Raw genomic sequence first — 21369 nt, 5'->3', positions numbered from 1 at the left:
TTACCTAGACATTATATGATTTGACTGTAATAACAAGTTGTTAAAATGTATAGGTATCAATGAATGCCAATGAGCCTTGTAAAGCCTGACCAGAATTATATGACTATTGTCAGGAGGGCGCTGTTATTCTTATGACAGTTCAGAATAATATGAAGATAACCACAAAATTAAAATTTTGAAAAAATCCCCGACCGCGACATAGTTGACCGATTTTCATGAAACATGGCTAAGAACTCAGCTTTCAAACAAAAAAAAACTAAATCTAAATCGGTTCATCCGTTCGGGAGCTACGATGCCACAGACAGACACACACAGACAGACAGACAAACAGACAGACAGACAGACAGACAGACGGACAGACAGACAGACACGTCAAACTTATAACACCCCTTCGTTTTTGCGTCGGGGGTGAAAAATAGTTCTAATGAAATTACGGAACATGGCGCGTAGTCATATATTTCTGGTCAGGTCAGGCTTTATAACTTGAGGTACAATAAGTACAAAATCTCTACTACATGATTGCCGCGAGATAAATCACACGTCTTCTTCTAACTGTATTTAAATGACATAAGGATGGGTAGTCTATCTTACGGCGACATACTCTCGCGGCAATCATGTGCTAACGGCCTAGCCACGACAATGGTCTAAGCGCGACAGCGGTGAGCGGCGGCCATACATTGAAGCGAGACACAGCGATGGGACTTTTCATTCGCACGTATGGCTGCCGCTCACCGCTGTCGCGCTTAGACCAATGTCGAGGCTGAGCCGTAACTCTGCTGAAGTACGTATAGAGTGTATAGTTTATAGTAGGTATATTCAGTGCTAAGTCGCTAACTGCCCAAACCTTGATAGTACATAGGTGTAAGAACAAACCTCAATGATGGGTTAATTTTCCATCCTTCTCTTTTTTTAATTATAAATAATTAAGTATTTTATACTATAGGTAAATCATTGCAGAGTAATCTGAACATCTGACGGGCAAGCACGGTCGCGTGATATGGCCTGTGCGTCTTTTTCGCACATTCTGTAAGTACTAAAGTCTCGCACCGACACGATAAGCTTTATCACGCTACCGTGCTTGCCCGTATGAACAGGCCTAGGCTCTTCAGGCTCGTGTCTAACATCTTGGCATTGGCTATACATAATTATTTAGACGCGTTATCTGATACGCGTGAGTACCTTGGGCGCTCAGATATATCTGTCTGGATGGCTAATTGGCTATTATAAATATTATGTAGGTACTTAATAGTTAACACATTCGTGGACACGTATGCTATATACGCGTAGTCATTTGTTTCCTTTGGTCTATGACAGATGACGTCACTAGCCTTCTGTGAACGTGTTAAAAGGTATTCCTGAATTTAAATGTATAGATGGACATAGTCCCCAATATACCTGTAATATAATTATAAGTGTAAATAATATTTATTAAATTATAAGAAAACATTTCATCTATTATTTAGAATCTTATACATTTAAGTTGCTAAAGCTTCCAATTACCTTTACGGTTTATTTTATGTTTCATGGTTTTGCATGGTTTCAACGATCTTGTAATATACTATTTTTTACTCCCGGACTGTTATTCGTCATTTACAGAGTCGTCATAGATCTTTAAAACCCTACGTAAAAGTCCCCAAAGCCAGCGCCCGCCGGTATCCCGCGCACGCGCGCAGTAACAAAAAAAAATTGAAAACGCATAGTTTGGCTCTGTAACCATGGCAAACGTTCGATATTTGAAACAAATGACTAACTATGATCGGTCAATTCCATCATCGCAAGTATGATTATTTTCTCAAACATGATATGAAATATTGGTGTTATGTTCCTTATGTCTAGGCAATATTTTGGTGCCTACGGTTTGATTTTTTCGGATTTTTTTTTATTTTTTGCTTTCTCGCTTTTTACCAGTTCCAGTTGGTGTGGTGAAAAAAATGAAAGTTAGCTAGTTAATATTACTTAACCTAATTTACTTATTGTAAATCGATAAAAGTTTCAAACCTACAATGAGCGTACTCCCTCTTAAAGGCCAACAACGCATCTACACCATAACGTCCATAACCCTTCAGGTGTTTCGGGTGACAATAGGCGGCGTTGACCGCTTACCATCTCTGCTCGTTTAGGTAGAGTTTGGTGAGATTACTAGTGTAGCAAATGTTAACCTTAATGTAACCCATTCTCCAAATGCATGAATAAATAATTTCATTTTCCTATCTTTTAAAAAAAGTTGAGTAAAAACATATTTTAATCATGTTAATACGGAAACGTAGAAGCCTATCTATTCAAAGAAACTATTCTGATTAATTAAATTTCATACGCAAAACAATGAATTGACTAGTTTCTGACATAATTATCATAATTCAGATTTGGCAATCAAATTTCCCTGAAACTGTTACTGCCTAGCTATGTGTCATGATAGACAACAGTTTTATCGATGAGATACCGCAAGTGGCCATACATTAGTATCTTATCAGCCCATAACTGGCATCAATTTGGCCAGAATTGAAATAAAATACCTAGCAATATTAGTACATTGCTGTAACTCACAAAGACAAAACGTAAGTTTTCGATTTTTTAACACTTATTCATTAAAAAATTAACATGTCGTTATCACCTATTTAAACCGGATACTGTAGTTTGGTTTTCTTATAAGTAAAAGGTAGGTAACCTTTCTGGTTACCTTTTCTAATCCATTAATTATGTAATTAGTTACATTATTTTGCATGTGTATATTTGTTTCATTTCCTCGTCATGAAATACAAGACATCCTAAAAATAATCAATCTGAGATCTTATCAGCTTTAATTGTATAACACTGGTACCGGTTGATACAATTAACTATTATTTACTTTACCCATACAAAAGAGGTATTTGCTGACTTCAGTATAAGCACAGAATATATAATAGTACAAGTACAGAAGGCCCACTGCTTTGATGTTCACGACATGCCGCCTTTTTAAATGCCTACAAAATTCTAACAAAGAAACGAGCCGCACGTCCGCGGCGCCCGGCGATAGGGTTGCCTTTGGACTAAAACGAATTAATACTCAGATAAAATGTTATACTATTATATTCAAGTCTTAGGTACTTTCTAGGTATATATATAGTATTTACTCGTATATATTTTAGTTTGAGTTCCAACATCACAAGCCTCATTGAATCTTTTTGGGGGAGTTAATCAGTAGTAGATCTGTTTAAAAATGTCCTATGGTATTTATTTTATTCATGATATCTATTTAACTATGCATTATTAGCCATTCCACACGCGGGCATCGCATATGAACCTTAAAAAAAACTCGCGATGTAATGTAACATTAGAAGGTGCGAGCGTGCGTTCCGTGAGAACGCGCGCCACCCCTGATTAGGCCGCGAACTCGCGGCCGCCGGCATGTACTTGTAGCGCGGCGATAGAATCGCGGAGTGAGCCGCCCCTGGTATAAGTTTAGTCTTCCGTGACCACGGTCAGTGCAGTCGAAACTTTAGAAAAATGGTAGGTAACCATTGATGACGGTTTAGCATACCTTGCGCTTGCTATGGACTCGCGGGCGAGAACGCAAGGTATGCTAGCCCGCCTGATATTGACTTTAGATATGAGTTAAGTATATTTTCTATTCCAGAATAAACATGGGTGGGTGCAGCAGTTGCTGTGGCGACGATGGCGGCGGCGTGAACGTTGCAGACCAGCCTCCGATGCACGACATGGGTTACCCTCAAATGGCGGACGATGGCGGTGGTGTGATGGTGGTCGATAGCCCTCCTGGCCCGGGACCGATGGGAAGATAAAAATATGTTCAGTGTCACTAGAAGCAGCAAATTAAAAAAAAACCATTATATTATTATATGTCTAGTGACAAACTTGTTTGATCGGCTATGGATTGAAATTTCTGCTTGTTAATGTTATTTTGTAGTTTATGGGTAATAAATAATAATAATTTATTTTAATTAAGTAAGTGGACCTTTGTAATTATGCACAATGGTAGTGTATGTACGAACCTTTTACTTTTTACTTTAGCCCTAATACTCTTGGGTCGACTCGTTCGTTTTTCGTCACTAAATTTGTCCGATTCTGCTTTCGTCAGCCATTCATTCGCCAACTTAGTCTGCAGTCATTATCGTTTTTGACCATAATGAGTTGTTGGCCTTTTTCTTATTTCGACTCAATCTTTTTTCGTCATTTCGTATTTGGTCATATTCTAAGTTGGTACCGACCTAAGACTACAAAAAAACCGGCCAAGAGCGTGTCGGGCCACGCTCAGTGTAGGGTTCCGTAGTTTTCCGTATTTTTCTCAAAAACTACTGAACCTATCAAGTTCAAAACAATTTTCCTAGAAAGTCTTTATAAAGTTCTACTTTTGTGATTTTTGTCATATTTTTAACCGTCGCCTCATATCTCTCAAGAAGGACGGTTATCAAGTCGTCTGTATGTTTTTTTATTTTATTATTATTATTTTTTTTTAATGTTTGTTCCTCGATATCTCCGTCGTTACTGGACCGATTTTGAAAAATTTTTTTTGATTGAATGTATATGCATACAGATTGGTCCTATTTTTCTCAGAACCCAGTTCTGATGATGGGATCCTGGAGAAATCGAGGGAACTCCTCGAATCTGAAAGGCATACATGTGGTGATTTTTGTGTTTTTAAAGGAACAGCATGCATTTAGGTACGGAACAGTGACATGTGGTGCAGTGGAACTGCTGATGATGGCCAGAACGGAACTCTTCAAATCTGAACGGCACGCTTATAGTGACTTTGGTATTTTTATAAGAACAGCATGCACTTTCGTCCAGAACAGTGACATTTGGTGCAGTGGAATTGCTGATGATGGTCAGAACCGAACTCCTCAAATCTGAACGGCACGCTTATAGTGACTTTGGTATTTTTATAAGAACAGCATGCACTTTCGTCCAGAACAGTGACATTTGGTGCAGTGGAACTGCTGATGATGGCCAGAACCAAACTCCTCAAATCTGAACGGCACGCTCATAGTGACTTTGGTATTTTTTATAAGAACAGCATGCACTTTCGTCCAGAACAGTGACATTTGGTGCAGTGGAATTGCTGATGATGGTCAGAACCGAACTCCTCAAATCTGAACGGCACGCTTATAGTGACTTTGGTATTTTTATAAGAACAGCATGCACTTTCGTCCAGAACAGTGACATTACTGAACAGAACAGGGCAAATACTGTGGAATCTAGCGTCTGCATGCATGGCAACTGATCATGGTACCTATGTCACTAAACAATCAAGAGGTGTTGAATATAAATGTTTGATTTCTAAAGTGTGTTATCGATTGTTAAGATTGTTGTACAATTTACATAAGTAAATAATTTTATGACTAAGCCGTGATTAATCAAATCACATATCATATAGATAACGTTTGCGTAGACCTTGGTTCAATAGCTACATTACATTAGGTATGTTAGGGTACATAGCAGGTAATTGATTAACAATAAAATAATAATAGGACCATATCTTGCAAGTAAGTCGTCCTTATGTACATTTGTAGGTAAGGTCAGTGCGGGCAATACCGGCATAGTTTATTTGAATTAAAGTTTGAGTGGATAAAACTCTATAATTAATGTAGTCTGGCGTTATGCGCATGGTCCTATGGGATAGCAAATATTATATTTTACAAAGATTTTACAACATTTTGGTGAATTAAGGTACTTTTAAGTGATAAAAATCACATTTTATAAGGCTCGGCGGGTTGACCGTCCTCCCGCGATGAGTACAGAAAGACCGTCTAGTGCTTGTTGTCGCGTAATTTCATATGAGACTAGGTTCCAAAATCATGATCATTGTTATTTTACGTAATAACAGAGCAGAATGTGCTAGATAATTAATAAAATAACGTTGAAATTTTGAACATATAAGCATTTTTCTATTTATAAGGCAAGACCGGCATATGTCCCGTAGATGGGGTTCATAACCTTTTCTTTTCAGGTCCAGATATTGCATAATACTGTTTTTCCAACGAACACCTGCTAATCCAATTTAGTCACGATAATTGACCCATGACACCCTGACCCATGACCCGTTGACCCATGACAACTTTTTTGTCAAAGTGACAGTCAGCAATGTCAGATTTCCAATTGGTCATTAATTTTGAAGTCAGCACCCAAAAACCCTATTTGACGACACCCATGACGACTTTTGTGTCAAGTGACAGGCAGCAATGTCAGATTTCAGATTGGTTATTCATTTTGGAACCAGAGCCCCCGAGAACCTATTTGACCACACCCATGACCACTTTATGTCAAAGTGACAGTCAGCAATGTCAGATTCCAAAGTGGTGTTCAATTTTGAAATCAGCACCCCCGGAAATCTATTGATGACACCCATGACAACTTTTATGTCAAAGTGACAGTCAGCAATGTCATATTTCCAATTGGTCATTAATTTTGAAGTCAGCACCCCCACAAACCTATTTGACCACACCCATGACCACTTTTATGTCTAAGTGACAGTCAGCAATGTCAATTAACGGTCGGGTAGCCGTAAAAGAGTCGGTCAAAGCCGTTTTAAAGGGTACCCATGCGGTCCCTGTTGGGTAATGCTGATCATAAAAATATAAATTACCAACTTGAAACCCTACTCTCTTTGGAAATATTTGTCGTCGTATGTTGCACAATCTACATAATTATACAATACTTAAACAAAAATAATAAAAAAAACCGGCCAAGTGCGAGTCGGGCTCGCGCACAAAGGGTTCCGTAGCAGCAAATATAATAAACTTATTATGTCAATTTATACACCTGCCAAAATTACAGTTAAATCAACCTATCTCAAAAACTATAAGAGATACTTTGATCAAACCAAAAATCGTTGAAAGAGTTAATTAGCATGCATCACCTCTATTTTTAATTTTATACCCCGTAGTTATAAAAATAGAGGGGGGGGACATACTTTTTACGACTTTGAGAGCTGATATCTCAAAAACCGTTCACTTTAAGAAAAATGTTTTTTAGAAAACTTTATATCATTTTAAAAGACCTTTCCATTGATACCCCACACGGGTATGTACATCGAAAAAAAATTTTCATCCCTCAGTTACATGTATGGGGGCCCCACCCCAATTCTTTTTTTTTACTATTTAGTGTCATAATTTTGTAGCGGTTCATACAACACATATTCCCATCAAATTTCATCACTGTAGTACTTATAGTTTCCGAGTAAATCGGCTGTGACAGACGGACAGACGGACAGACGGACAGACGGACAGACGGACAGACGGACATGACGAAACTATAAGGGTTCCGTTTTTGCCATTTTGGCTACGGAACCCTAAAAACGGGTAGAACTTATGATAATTCTACCAACTTAAATACGATGATGAATAATGCAGTGTAGGCTTACTTCTCTTCACCTCTTATCATTCTTCACAATTATGTCACATATATTTTTTTTTACTTAATACTTTCGAATGATTTTTGTAACATCATACGAATCATTATCAAAACTGTATTTCGAAGTTAAAATCAAAAATGGTACATCTATCATAAGATTCATAAGCCAAAAACGTACTTATATATTGATATTGTTTACAATCGAAAGCGACTGCCATCTGACCTTCCAACCCGAAGGGTAAACTAGACCTTATTGGAATTAGTCCGGTTTTCTCACGATGTTTTCCTTCACCGAAAAGCGACTGGCGAATATCAAATGATATTTCGCACATAAATTCCGAAAAACTCATTGGTGCGAGCCGGGGTACGAACCCGCGACCTCCGGAACGAAAGTCGCACGTACTTACCGCTAGGCTACCAGCGCGTACACACGTATTTAGTTACAAAACATTAGAAAATATGAAAAACTTAGTACCTATTGGTATATTTTAATTGGATGTTATAATACTAAATAAATAAAATAAACAATATTTTAACAGGATATATTAGTACATTACGATACAAGTGCGTAAAAAAGGAAGTTCGAAACGAGTGGCGATAAATTAAAACACGACCGAAGGGAGTGTTTTAAATCGACACGAGTTACGAATTTCCTTTTTGCACGCGTATCGTACGACGTTTTTCAGTACAGATGACCCTCTGAAGTTTCGACCTGGCATATAATGAACCACTTCTCGCACTAGTGCGTAAAAAAAACACCATCTGTACTGAAAAAATTATTACAATTGTTAATTGGTTTTACATTACATATAAATAAAAATAAAACAAATAAATAAATATTATAGGACATTGTTACACAGATTGACTGAGCCCCACGGTAAGCTCAAGAAGCATATGGTGGCTTTTTCTCGCACTAGTGGGCAATAAAGTACTTAGTCCATTTCTTGTCAGGTCGAAACTTCAAACGGCCATATTATGCTAATGATACACATGCGAAAAACAAATTCTTAACTGTTTTAATTTTTCGCCGCTCGTTTCGAACTTCCTCTTCCGCACTTGTATCGTAATGTACTACTTTTCAGTACAGATAGTGTTTTTTTACGCACTAGTGCGAGAAGTGGTTCATTACACATATGTCAGGTCGAAACTTCGGAGGGCCCATCTGTACTGAAAAACGTCGTACGATACACGTGCGAAAAGGAAATTCGTAACTCGTCTCGACTTTAAAACACTCCCTTCGGTCGTGTTTTAATTTAATATCTCCACTCGTTTCGAACTTCCTTTTTTACGCACTTGTATCGTAATGTCAATGTGAGAGCACCATAAGATTTCAATATTCCCTATCGCCACGTAGATGTGTTAACTTTGCAAAGAACTTCGTAGTGCTTGTAGGAATGTTCGCTGCCTCCAAACGAGATATACGCACAGCCGTGGCTAGGGTGTACCTGCAAAAATTAAAAATATATACAGGTTGTCACAAACATAGTTTAGCGTATCAATGGGTATAACGCTATAACTTGATACCTATATATTTAACCTATCGAGTTCACGTTCAGTGTGCGTAGCCCAATGCACGAGATTGTGATCTTTCGTAGCTATCTATCTATCTCTATCGCTCTTGCGTATTGGCGCGACAGAGCCAGACTGCAGTTCTGCGGCGTCTGGCGTCGCAAAGAATGGCATTTCTACGACGCGAAACGAAAACGAAACGCCGCGAAAGGTAGTCTGGCTCTGTAGCGCCAATACGAAAGAGCGATAGAGATAGATATCTACGTGAAGAAAGTTGATAATTTCTTTTTTCTACTCCCGTGTTGTTATTCGTCATTTACAGTGTCGTGCATAGATCGTTAAAACTATAAAAGATGCCCGCCCCCGCTCGGCGCCCCGCGCACCCACGCATACGATATAGCTCTTAAAGCATTGTTAGGAAGCCTTTAAGGGATATAGCGTGGGTGCGCGGGGCGCCGGGGGCTGGCGACATCGCGGGGGAGTGCGAGCGACAGGGTGAGGCAGGAACAGAGGGGAGGCCGACAAGTCAAAATACAGGAAATAGTGCGAATTTCACGAAAGTTATTCTAGAAAACTATTAAAAAGTAAGTGCATGGTCGTAGAAAAAGTATTGTATTTAACTGACAACGGTGTTTAACTGAGTCAAAAAATACTCGTGGCGTCTTTATTAACAATTTTCGGCTTCGCCTCAAATTGTTACTCACGCCACTCGTCTTTTTTGACCTCACTTAAACGCCAGTTGCATAAAATACTATTAACAAAACACGATACGACATGTTCTTGAACAGATTTCTGCTAAAGCCTGACCAGAAATATATGACTACGCGCCATGGTGCGGAATTACATTAGAAATATTTTCTTCATACTAAACTGAATGACCCCATACATCAGAATAAAAGTTCCTTCCTGACAATTCAACTTTAGGCTAGACTCCGTCCTTAAACTGACCAACATTTGTTCAGCGACTTTTAAAACATATGAAGTCTTTAAGTTTTTAAATTTTCATACAAAATAAATATTTGCTTCAATGTAGGTATGCCATTATTGTTGTTATTGACGTTGTTCGTCACACTTTAGACTTGACAGAATTCGCAATGCATTACCTCTTAGGAAAAACTTTCAAGGGTGATAAAAATCAAAATACAAGTTAGTTTTTAAAAGTCGCTGAACAAATGTAGGTCAGTATGAGTATAGCGTACAGTTTAATTTTTTGCTTTTTTTTATAGGGCCCACCCGGTATTTCTGGTCGGTTAATGTCTGGTTAGTGTTCATTAAAAGTTAAAATCATGACCCTCCTTTTGCGTCGCCGTAGTCGGGTAATAAAATGAGCATATAATTTAACACAGAACTAAATCAAGATAGAAGGAAAAAGTGTATCTACTTCGCGTGCGGAAAAGTTAAATAGCGAGCAACATTGTTCGCCGCGCAAGTCAGTCTGCTCCCGACCGCTGCCCGCGAGTGACATACAGTGAAAAATACAAAATGGGTCGGTATTCGATAATTAACTGTTCAAACACCACCAATAAAAGCAAGAGTGTTAAAAAAAGTGTTTCCTATCATCGGTAAGTACCATTTGTCCTAAAATATTTTTTATTAAATAAAAAACACGATTTTCCTATTTTTATCATCAAAACATTAGCTGACGTACGGCCGTCAAACTAGTTTTCCATTGCGGCTTTAATTTGACGAGTCCGACTTGGCGTGCGTTTAAAACAAGCGATATAAAAATAGGCTATTCAAACTGTCGAGACAAAGTGAAGGTAGATTTGTTATTTTGTCCGTCGAACTCACGTCGAACTTAAGAATAGTGGTGCACCACGGAACTGCGATTTCCTTATTCGATTTAAATCGATTTTGCGAAGCAGTGGAAATTATAATTATGTTTTTATATTGTTATGAAACTATATATATAAAGTACGAGTGAAAAGTAAATTTAACTTTAAAATAGGTTACAGTTACGGTATTAACGTTGAATTTGTGGTCGGCAGAAAAACAAGTACAAACATAATACGCTCTATATTTATTATGAATAAAAATAACTCTAAAAATGTGTTAATGGTTAATTATATTTATATATTACTACAATATTTATATATTACTGTTATTTATAACAAATAACATGAGGATAATGAAGTGAGTACATGGTCGATTTTCTTAAAATTATTACGAAATATTAACTAGTATTAATACCTACCTACTAAAATCTTTGTTCCTGGCCTTAGGCAAATTATATACCTACTAGTGAATTGTTTGTCATCACACGAATACAGGTATATACTTACTTCATTTCACAACGAAGATGAACATCCGATATTTTTAACTTCGGCGGGCATCCCGCACGCAACCTCCACAATCGATCGAATGGGTTACGCGGCGACAACGTTCCCATCACTAAAGTACACTCGTGACGTCATAGGCTCGACACAAAACGTTACACGCTCGGTTTCGCTGTTAATCGCCGAGCATTTTCCTTCTATCTTGATTTAGTTCTGTGTAATTTAAGTTTATTCCATTTTGGGGCCTCCCCTACGGGCTACGATGCTACGGCGTAGCACATGTAGCACACGTAGTGTAGTGTGTAGTGATTGTGTATGTAACAGTGCTCGCTGAAATTTCATACATATTTGTACATTTTTGAGAATCGAGTTTCAAACATGACATCAAAATATTGAAATTATATGGTTTCCATCTGAAAATACTCCTTATGCATATGTAGCAAAAGGGTCCTTTAGGCAAGGAAGACCATGTAGGTACCCGGTCTTCACAAAAAGAGTATGTGACGAAGAACGTGGATCCTATAATTCACGGTCTAATATATCATATTCTACATTTCTTCATTTCTTGAAATCTCCTCTAACTATACCCTTCTCCGTATCACTATATTAATTAAATTAAATTAAATTAATTAATTAATATTGGGGACACCTTACACAGATGGACTTAGCCTAAGCAAAGCTTGTACTATGGGTGGTTACCGGGATTTGAAGCCTGGACCGCCAGGATTCTATGTTTCATGAATATAGTATATTTTACCCGATTGCGTCAGAAAGAGTGGCTCACCTTAGCAAATGACAGCAAGTGACTGTCTTAGCAAATGGCAGCAAGTGACTATTTCGAAAACATAAGTTAGCCATTTTTTTTGTTTTTATAGCAGTAATTCTAATTCCTCTTGTTCCCAACCAAAAACGTGTTTACCTTTCCAGGGGTGACGGATCTCATGTGCTTCACGCGGCATATGTAGAGAGGCTCCGCGTTGTGCGTGTTGCCGGCTATAATGGCGTCGGGGGGCACGCTGCCGTGGCTGGCTGTCACCCAGTGCACCATGTGCTCAGGTACGCATAGAACCTGTAAATATAAGGAGTAAATGTCATCATAGTCATCCTCCTTGCGTTATCCCGGCATTTTGCCACGGCTCATGGGAGCCTCGGGTCCGCTTTGACAACTAATCCCAAGATTTGGCGTAGGCACTAGTTTTTACGAAAGCGACTGCCATCTGACCTTCCAACCCGAAGGGACTAGACCTTATTGGAATTAGTCCGGTTTCCTCACGATGTTTTCCTTCACCGAAAAGCGACTAGCAAATATCAAATGACATTTCGCACATAAATTCCGAAAAACTCATTGGTGCGAGCCGGGGTTCGAACCCGCGACCTCCAGAACGAAAGTCGCTTGTACTTACCGCTAGGCTACCAGCGCTTCTATAAGGAGTAAATGTATTATTTATTAAACCTTAAGTGGATAAATTATAGTTTTACATAGATAATTATTTTATAAGTGTAAGTAACGCAAGGTTATATCTACGCTTCAGTTGTTGGGTCCGAATTTGTAATTCTTGTGTTGTAGTGAACTGCCATGGAAGATACTGCAGCTTTAACTAAATATTTTGAAATTATTACGCATAGTAATCTCCTATCAGTCTTTGGGGCTACGAAAAACTGGTGTAGAATTATAGCTCGCCCAACGCAGAGCGGCTTGCTCCTTGGTTGGTTGTCGAAGCTCTCTAAATTATGCATCGACACCTCAATCGTCTGTCTCATGGGAAGCTTTGTCGAATCGAACTTGACACTGTGATGCACCCTGATTACTCAGTGACCACTCACTCACTCACTGATCATCCCAAGTCTCTTTGCTTGCACTTGACGAATTACATTTAGCATCTAGTGGTGACAACTGGGGCCCATTTCGCAAAACTGAAAGTTACAAGTTACAAGCGGAAGTCCCTTTCCAACTTGTCATACGAGTATTAGACATTGACAACCACTTGTAAATTGTGACTTGTAGCTTCAAGAAATGGGCCCCTGGTAGTTGAAGTTTTCTGTTGCACCTAAATGCGTCGGAACTTACCTCAAAATTGTGCACCGGGACCTCCTTCCCTCCGTGCGGTATATACGCAGAGCGGTGTTTAATAGCCAGTTTTCCCGGGACTAGCTCCCCACTGTGGTGAGCCCTGATAACACAGAGCGGACTACCGTCCCAAGCTTCCTTGCCGGCTACGAATGCTCGCTCCACTAAACCGGGAGCAGAGAAGCCGGTCGCTGGCACCCAGTCTATCGGATCTGGAAATCAGGGATTTCGAAATGAAATGGCTGTTGTATTTCTGTGTTACAACCTTTCAAAGTGAAGACGACCAATTTCTTTTACTGGCCAAAAAAAATTGTGAGACAGTTATTTTCTCCTGCGGAATCGAAAGAGCCCATGATTCTGAGTAGAAAAAGTACAAAAATTCCCACATTTGGTGAAAAAGTAAAACAGACAAGAAAATAAAAATATGCCCTTAATAATAATAAGGTTAAGATAACGTTAAATTTTTAGTACGAGCTTGACACAGATCAACCCCTATAGACATCCATTACAAGACGACTCGTGGTCGCCAGCCTTCCTAGTATTTGCACTGATATAAGCGCGGGCGCTCGCCGTGCCCGATCAGTAGCGACCAAGTAACAGACCCGAAAGCAGCGCGTGTTTTTCGCAGTAAAAAAATTGAAAAAGGGTATTTTGATGTCTTAAAGATGTCCACCTGTAGTGTGAAATGGTGTGGAAAGGTAACAAGAAGCTCAAATTTAAAAACAGACGACATTACATTCCACAAATAAGTCATATCTATAATTTATTCAGAGCCGGCATAGGTCAACTTACACTGGCCACTTACGCGACAGTAGAGGGACAGTCATACTTCTGTCCCTTTTCATCTGGCGCGACTGCCCGCCGTCCTTGAAACGGCCAATCACAGCGCGCTTAACACATTCCCCGCCCGCTCCTCGCACCCCTGGCACTGGTGACTCGTATCGCGAACAAAATATACAAGAATGCTACTCTATAGGAGGTTCTCTGTGGAGCTTGATTATCGCTGACAGTAATTTTTCGATTCGAGTCAATTTCAACAACCCAAAACAAAACGAGGTTGCCTTGTTTCATCAGAATTTCTACAAGCAGACGATCAACTCCTGTTTCCTTCATCAGATCATCTCGTATCATAATTGTCATCCTACTTAGGTAGGTACATATATTATATAGTTTATGTACGCAACTCTGCAGCTACAAGGGAAACCAGGAAACCACTAAATTATTAAGTGAAACTAGGAAAGTAATATTTACCAGCATAAGGTTGGGGATGCGGCGGCGGCACATAGCTCGGCGGCGCCGGGTGCGGAGTCGGCTGCGGCTGTACCACGGGATAGACGGGCATAGCCGGCACGGGCATCATCACCGGAGTAGGAACGTAGGCGTACCCTCCCGGCGGCGGCGGGTACGAGTACCCCGGGTGGTACGGCGGCGGCGGGTGAGGCGGACCGTGGGGCCATGGATCTAGAAGCATTACAAGCTATCATAGCTGGGCACCGTTAATCAAATAGTTAACTTCGTTAATCGCTAATCCGTTACTAAAAAAGTTAACTTCGTTAATCGTTAAAGCGATACATTTCGACAAATTTAACGTAAGTTAAAGTTAATCGTTAATCCGTTAACACGTGAAAAAAATTGAACTTTTCTTTAATTATTTAGTTGCATCAGTATCCACTATAACGTATTATATTTCTGTAAAAGGCCGAAGTACAGCTAGCCTATTAAACTCTAGGCTGCACGTGGAAGGCAGTGATCGCCTGAGATACTGCCAAGAGCTGTGTCAGGAGAGATGCTGGCGGTAACGGGACTGTTGTGGCACTTTGGGCGGTAGAGGCTAGGGAAGCGAATGTGGTCGTAAATAGGGCTCGAATTTGCTGCCCTATCACTACAACAGTCGCCATGGTAAAGCTTAGGATTCACCGAATCAAAGTTAGTAAAAGCAAATCCACGTGAAGAATACTTTTTTAGGTAATATTTCGAACTTTTAGCAATCGACATCGGTAAAACCTAGGATTTGCCGTACTTCGGGCTTTTATAGTAGCGTTCAGAACGTGTTTTTCGCAGCGCAGATGGCGCCAGTGCCCTACTAGATTAACGATTAACGGACTCGGAGAAATTTAACGGAAGTTAACGAGTCCGTTAACATTTTTTCAAGTTAACTTAAAAGTTAATCCGTTAATCGAAATGTTAACTTCGTTAATTAACGATTAACGGATTAACGAGTTAATGCCCAGCTATGCAAGCTATTGTTATGTTTGGGCTACTCATATTTGTCTCAAGCGCAAACATCAGATGTATTATTTATTCGTCTATGAAAACTGAGTGATCTATGACCCAAACCAGACTCCAAGAAGTAGACATGTACCTATTTAGTGATAAATATCTGGGTACTTTTTAGCTTCACACCTACTCCAAATCAAACACTGGATATTTAAGGCCGCAATACCTTCTATCTTTCAGTTTGCCGCCCGTTTAGAGCATTTTGCATCTGTCGGACGATTGTAGCAATAGCACAGTATAATAAAGAGTATTATAATATCGTACAGTATGGCCACTCCCGCTCCCCGCTGAAAGTGCCGCCCACCCCCTCTCGGTTACCTCACAGTTACCGCCTGTCAAAAACGCGAATAGACGACCTGTCATATTTCACTCATACAAGCATAGTACGCGTTCACCTACACGAGCATAGGCACGACACGGCACGACCTGTGGCACGACTGTGTGCTAGGAACGCGCCTCTTTCATATATTTGATCGCCGAGGTGTGGCAATAGGCAACTTGACTGTACTTAAATTAAATAATTTCTACCATGCACGAAATAAAGCATCAGATAATTATAAGAAGAACAGGGACAGAAGTTATTTTGAACTCCAATTTATATTTTATAAATCAGATAGAAATATATAAAGTAAATCAGTTGACCGTGACGTCACTCAATTCGATTTTATATTAATTCCTTATTAGCAAGTCGTTCAAGATCGTTTTGACAGTTCTTAAAAAGAAGCTGATTTGTCTAGCAGGAAAGTAGCTTATTGTTTAATCAAGAGTATTAAGTTAAGACACATAAAACGACACACGCAACAACTTCCTCACTCAACACTTCCGTCTAACAATTATCTACTCTAATTAACAATAGAAATATAAACAAACTGCTTAGCTAAGAACTGAATATGCCTAATAATAACCGATTGTGGTGCTTGCTGTGTCAAGCCCTACGGTCGGTGTCGCGTCACTAGTTGGCGCGGGTGGAGCTGTCAGAGGATCGTCCGCCATTACCGCGTCGTGCTGTAAATTGTACCAAGCTACGCTCTGTTTTCTAAGTGTTATGTATTAAAACCTGTATTTGATGATGTCTGGTGTTTTCCCCTTTAACAGGTCAGAAGTGAGATCCGTGAACTACACGTGCGATATATTGTAATTGGCGTAAAAGCCGTATTTGCCTACTCATTATTGTTCACGAAAGTAACGCCGGTTCTTGTGAATTACTATACTTCTGGCGCCATTCATCATTGAATACTGAAAACAGATAATCGGTAAAGCCTTGGTAAGGCATATTTTCGAGAAGAAAAGGTTAAGTAAGTTACTGATGATCCAGTACGTGATTGAAGGCCATGTCGTTATACGACTTGGATACAATACAAAAAGGTGGTAGAATTACAGAGTATGGTAAGCTTTATCATGTAGTTTCAATTGTTGGAACGATGTTTAAGTCACGTAAGTTATAATTTTATATATGTTGTGACAAGTTCAAGAACTGAATGTTACTGTATGAGATCTTGAATATCATTAAGCAATCAAGGACAACTTGTGAAAGGTTATGTTATACACTTGTTAAAGAAGAGTTTTTACCTATTGCGCATAAGCAGCATTCTTAATTCTTACCTTTATTGACATGGACAGATGTCATTAATAATTTTATTGCCATTGACTCTTAGTCTACTCTTCATAATATTCAAAGAACAGTAATAATAATATTGGACTATGAATGCCAACTATGGCAGCTAGATGACTACAATAACATCATAGTCAGGCACCATAATAATTGCCCTGAATCCTAATCATATAAAATCCATTCATCGGTAACAAGCTCAGAAAATTCTGTAGTTGTGTTGGAAATGCTTATGATATTTTATCAGCTAAGGTTTCTGATTTATTATTGAGCTTTATTAAAACACTGTCTAAATCTAATGGTTTTTACCAATATTACTGGATTCTATAATTTAACTTCAAAAAGTATTGCTTATTAATTACCCCATAAGTTACCATTATGAGAGTTCGGTGATTTAATATTGAGTACTTACCTATTATTGTCACTAAAAATATTTTAAGCACTGAATGGTTGTAAGTAATTAGTTGAGAACTACCTGTGTGGTGTGTGAATATTACTCCTTGGATGTTATTATTGCAATTAATAATATAATGGAATCTTAAATACCTATTTATGCATTACCGGCATTGCTGTCATGGGATATTGAACAGCATGTTTCTCTTATCACAAAATTGAGAGTGTTGTGTGAAGTGTGGCATTATTAATTATGGAAGCATGTTGGTAATAAATGTAATTTCAGGAAAAGTTGTTGCTTCAATTGTATGTTCACAGAATAAACATGTTATCCTGAGTTTATAATTTACCAGAGAGATGAACAAGATGGATGGGTGTCTGCCAATCTGCACACCCATAATAGAAGCCTAGTTCCTGCATTTTGCAGGAATCATTTTGATTGCACAAATATGTGTAATATTGTTCTGTGTAAATGGAGGTACATAAAATATAGTAAGCGGGACAAAATTGAACATGGTAAGGTCAAATTATATCATATGAGGTTTCACTTTTATGTGATTGATATTCACATATGTAATTTGAAGTAATAAATAGTAGTTCATGGTTAAAATAATGTCAATTTATTACTGATCAAATATAAAACTCACATACAAATTATTATATGAGCCTCTTGGACTTCCCAAGAGATATGAGTGGACATGGACACTGAATAACTAAAATAGAGCTAATGTGTCAATGTTTTAGAAATAAAATAGAACAGGCGAGCTATGACACCAATGCTTAGCGAGCCTGTAAGACGTATCAGCTTAGCGAGCCATGATACGAATGATTAACAAACCTGTGAGGAGTGTCAGCTTAGCGAGCTATGACACCAATGCTTAGCGAGCCTGTAAGATGTATCAGCTTAGCGAGCCATGATACAAATGATTAACAAACCTGTGAGGAGTGTCAGCTTAGCGAGCTATGACACCAATGCTTAGCGAGCCTGTAAGACGTATCAGCTTAGCGAGCCATGATACGAATGATTAACAAACCTGTGAGGAGTGTCAGCTTAGCGAGCTATGACACCAATGCTTAGCGAGCCTGTAAGATGTATCAGCTTAGCGAGCTATGATACGAATGATTAACAAACCTGTGAGGAGTGTCAGCTTAGCGAGCTATGACACCAATGCTTAGCGAGCCTGTAAGATGTATCAGCTTAGCGAGCTATGATACGAATGATTAACAAACCTGTGAGGAGTGTCAGCTTAGCGAGCTATGACACCAATGCTTAACGAGCTATGATACGAATGTTTCTTAGTGAGCCCAATAAATTAAATTATCTTAGAGCCCATGTTAAGTATCAGCTTAAAGAGCTATGATACCAATGCCTAAAGAGCCCCATAAATATAATATAATTTAAAGAGATATGAGGTATCAGCTTAAAGAGCTTATGATACAAATGCTTAAAGAGCCCCATATATTTAAATTAGCTTAAAGAGCTATTATACCAATGCTTAAAGAGCTCCCATAAATATAATTAAAGAGATGTGAGGTATCAGCTTAAAGAGCTTATGATACAAATGCTTAAAGAGCCCCATATTATTTAAATTAGCTTAAAGAGCCCCATATATAAATTAGCTTAAAGAGCCCCATGTGTAATTTAGCTCAAAGAGCCCATATATTAATTAGCTTAAAAAGCCCCATATATAATTTAGCTTATAGAGCCTATATGAGGTATCAGCTTAAAGAGCTTATGATACTAATGCTTTGGGAGCCTATGTGACGTATCAGCTTAAAGAGCTTATGATACAAATTCTTAAAGAGCTTATGATACAAATTCTTAAAGAGCCCGTGATCTTAATAACCTTAAAGAGATTGTTGTACAAAACTTAAGCTATAGCAGCTTAAAGAGCACAAGTTCTTTTGCTGGTTGTTTTTGTTTTAATTATGTTTCTTGATGAAATAATAATAGTTGTCTACATGAAGCTTACTCTAAAAGCAGAGTATTATCTACATGATGTTTTCCTTAAGACAGCCGCCATTAGTCTAATGTCGTGATGTTATCCTTTAGACTTTGATATTTGATTTAATAGGAAGTTGTTTTAAATGTCTATGATCCTTCCTTAAAAATTGTTGGCTGTGAGTGCGATATTCGCCTACATGATGTTTTCCTTTTAGGCCAAACACTTGACAGTGGATAATATCGCATCAGTTGAAAAAAAAATACCACACTAGTATTTAAAGGGCCAACAGTAATAAAATCGTAACTCTGATGTGGCCTCAACATTAGGAGATTACTTTCTAAGTGAGAGATGCCAATTGGTATCGTTTTCGTTTGTCTTAGAAGCTATCGGATATGCTGAGCTCCAATCGGCTGCGACACAAGTCTGATGGAACGACTTGGAAGGCGCAGAAGGTGCAAGAGTCCTGTGGTGCTGCTGCTGGTCTTCGTGGGCGAAGAATTCTCATCAGGGAGGCCGAGCTAATAACCGATTGTGGTGCTTGCTGTGTCAAGCCCTACGGTCGGTGTCGCGTCACTAGTTGGCGCGGGTGGAGCTGTCAGAGGATCGTCCGCCATTACCGCGTCGTGCTGTAAATTGTACCAAGCTACGCTCTGTTTTCTAAGTGTTATGTATTAAAACCTGTATTTGATGATGTCTGGTGTTTTCCCCTTTAACACTAATTAGTTAATTACCAATTAATGAAAGAAAGTGCAAAACTTACTGTGTGACATTTTCAAATCGTTGAAATCCAAATTCAAAACAAATTGCACAAATGTAAGAACCAATATGAGCTGTTTTTTTATCGATAACGTGTGTTATATGCCCTATCGTTCGAAACTTCGTTGTGATAAGATAAATAAACATACAGGTATGAAGTATTTTCTAGCAAGTACCTCTGTCCTATCTAGCACGATGTTTCATTGTTCTGCTTAAAGATACGAGGCTTGTTATGATTTATGCATGCATGTATAATTACGAGTAAGTAGATACCTGATATTAGTCGAAGCAGAATTTTATTGTGGTTACTTAATAGTACATTACGATACAAGTGTGTAAAAAAGGAAGTTCGAAACGAATGGCGATAAATTAAAACACGACCGAAGGGAGTGTTTTAAATCGACACGAGTTACGAATTTCCTTTTCGCATGTGTATCGTACGACGTTTTTCAGTACAGATGAGCCTCCGAAGTTTCGACCTGGCATATAATGAACCACTTCTCGCACTAGTGCGTAAAAAAAACACCATCTGTACTGAAATAGTTATGGTCCAAGAGCTGGCAGGATTTTGGAGTAGGTCCTTGAGGCAACCTGGAAAGGTGCTCAGATGCTTCTCTGATCATAGCCAACATCAGGTCTGCAAGTCTGGCAGCTGGGGAGCGGGGCTTTATCGAGCTATGAATTTTTAAAGATTTAATTTTTTGAGGCCCAAAAAAGGTGTTTGAGGCAACCTGGAATTATTAAAAAGTGAAAATAGAGTTCCTCAGAAGTCGCATAGTATTTATGCCAGATCATTTGGCCGGGTCCTTCACCGTGCCAGAACGGTACAAAGTGGTAAAAAAAAAAATTCCAAAAAAGGTTCTTGAGGCAGTCTGTCATTTTTACCAGTGAAAGATGAGGGTCTAAATAGCCATGGAAAAATAATGCCATGACATGAGGTGGGGTCCGTACCCTGCCATTCGATCTTGAAAGTCAATTTTTTAGTTTTTCGTAAATAACTCGTAAACGGTGGCCCACAGCAAAAAAAATGTTAAACAGAAAATATCTACATAAAATTTCCTACAAGAAAGGTTATGTACGTTTTTTCGATAGGATCAATATATAAATGGATAATTTAGTAAGAAAGTTTTTTTTAATCGATTACATGCTCCGTTTTTCGTCAATACCTCGTAAACGGTGGCCCACAGC

General features: G+C 38.8%; 1 protein-coding gene and 1 long non-coding RNA gene across 2 annotated transcripts; one reads left to right on the top strand and one right to left on the bottom strand.

Annotated features, from left to right (window-relative positions):
• The first annotated feature begins 631 nt into the window (after positions 1–631).
• On the top strand, positions 632–3946 carry LOC125237972. Its single transcript, XR_007178399.1, has 2 exons — positions 632–2555; positions 3614–3946. It is a non-coding gene; the product is annotated as an uncharacterized LOC125237972 (long non-coding RNA).
• Positions 3947–8527: 4581 nt separating this feature from the next.
• LOC125242230 lies at positions 8528–20324 on the bottom strand. Its single transcript, XM_048150963.1, has 5 exons — positions 20186–20324; positions 14452–14661; positions 13201–13412; positions 12052–12201; positions 8528–8792 (listed from the first exon to the last, which is right to left on the bottom strand). The coding sequence occupies exons 1-5, from the start codon at positions 20193–20195 to the stop codon at positions 8688–8690; spliced, it is 687 nt and encodes a 228-aa protein (XP_048006920.1). The 5' UTR covers positions 20196–20324; the 3' UTR covers positions 8528–8687.
• Between the last annotated feature and the right edge of the window lie 1045 nt (positions 20325–21369).

Source organism: Leguminivora glycinivorella, chromosome 2, assembly GCF_023078275.1.
Source record: "Leguminivora glycinivorella isolate SPB_JAAS2020 chromosome 2, LegGlyc_1.1, whole genome shotgun sequence".
In the NCBI taxonomy this organism is placed as follows: domain Eukaryota; kingdom Metazoa; phylum Arthropoda; class Insecta; order Lepidoptera; family Tortricidae; genus Leguminivora; species Leguminivora glycinivorella.
The sequence above is the reverse complement of the archived record's forward strand: the minus strand, read 5'-3'. Positions and strand labels throughout refer to the sequence as shown.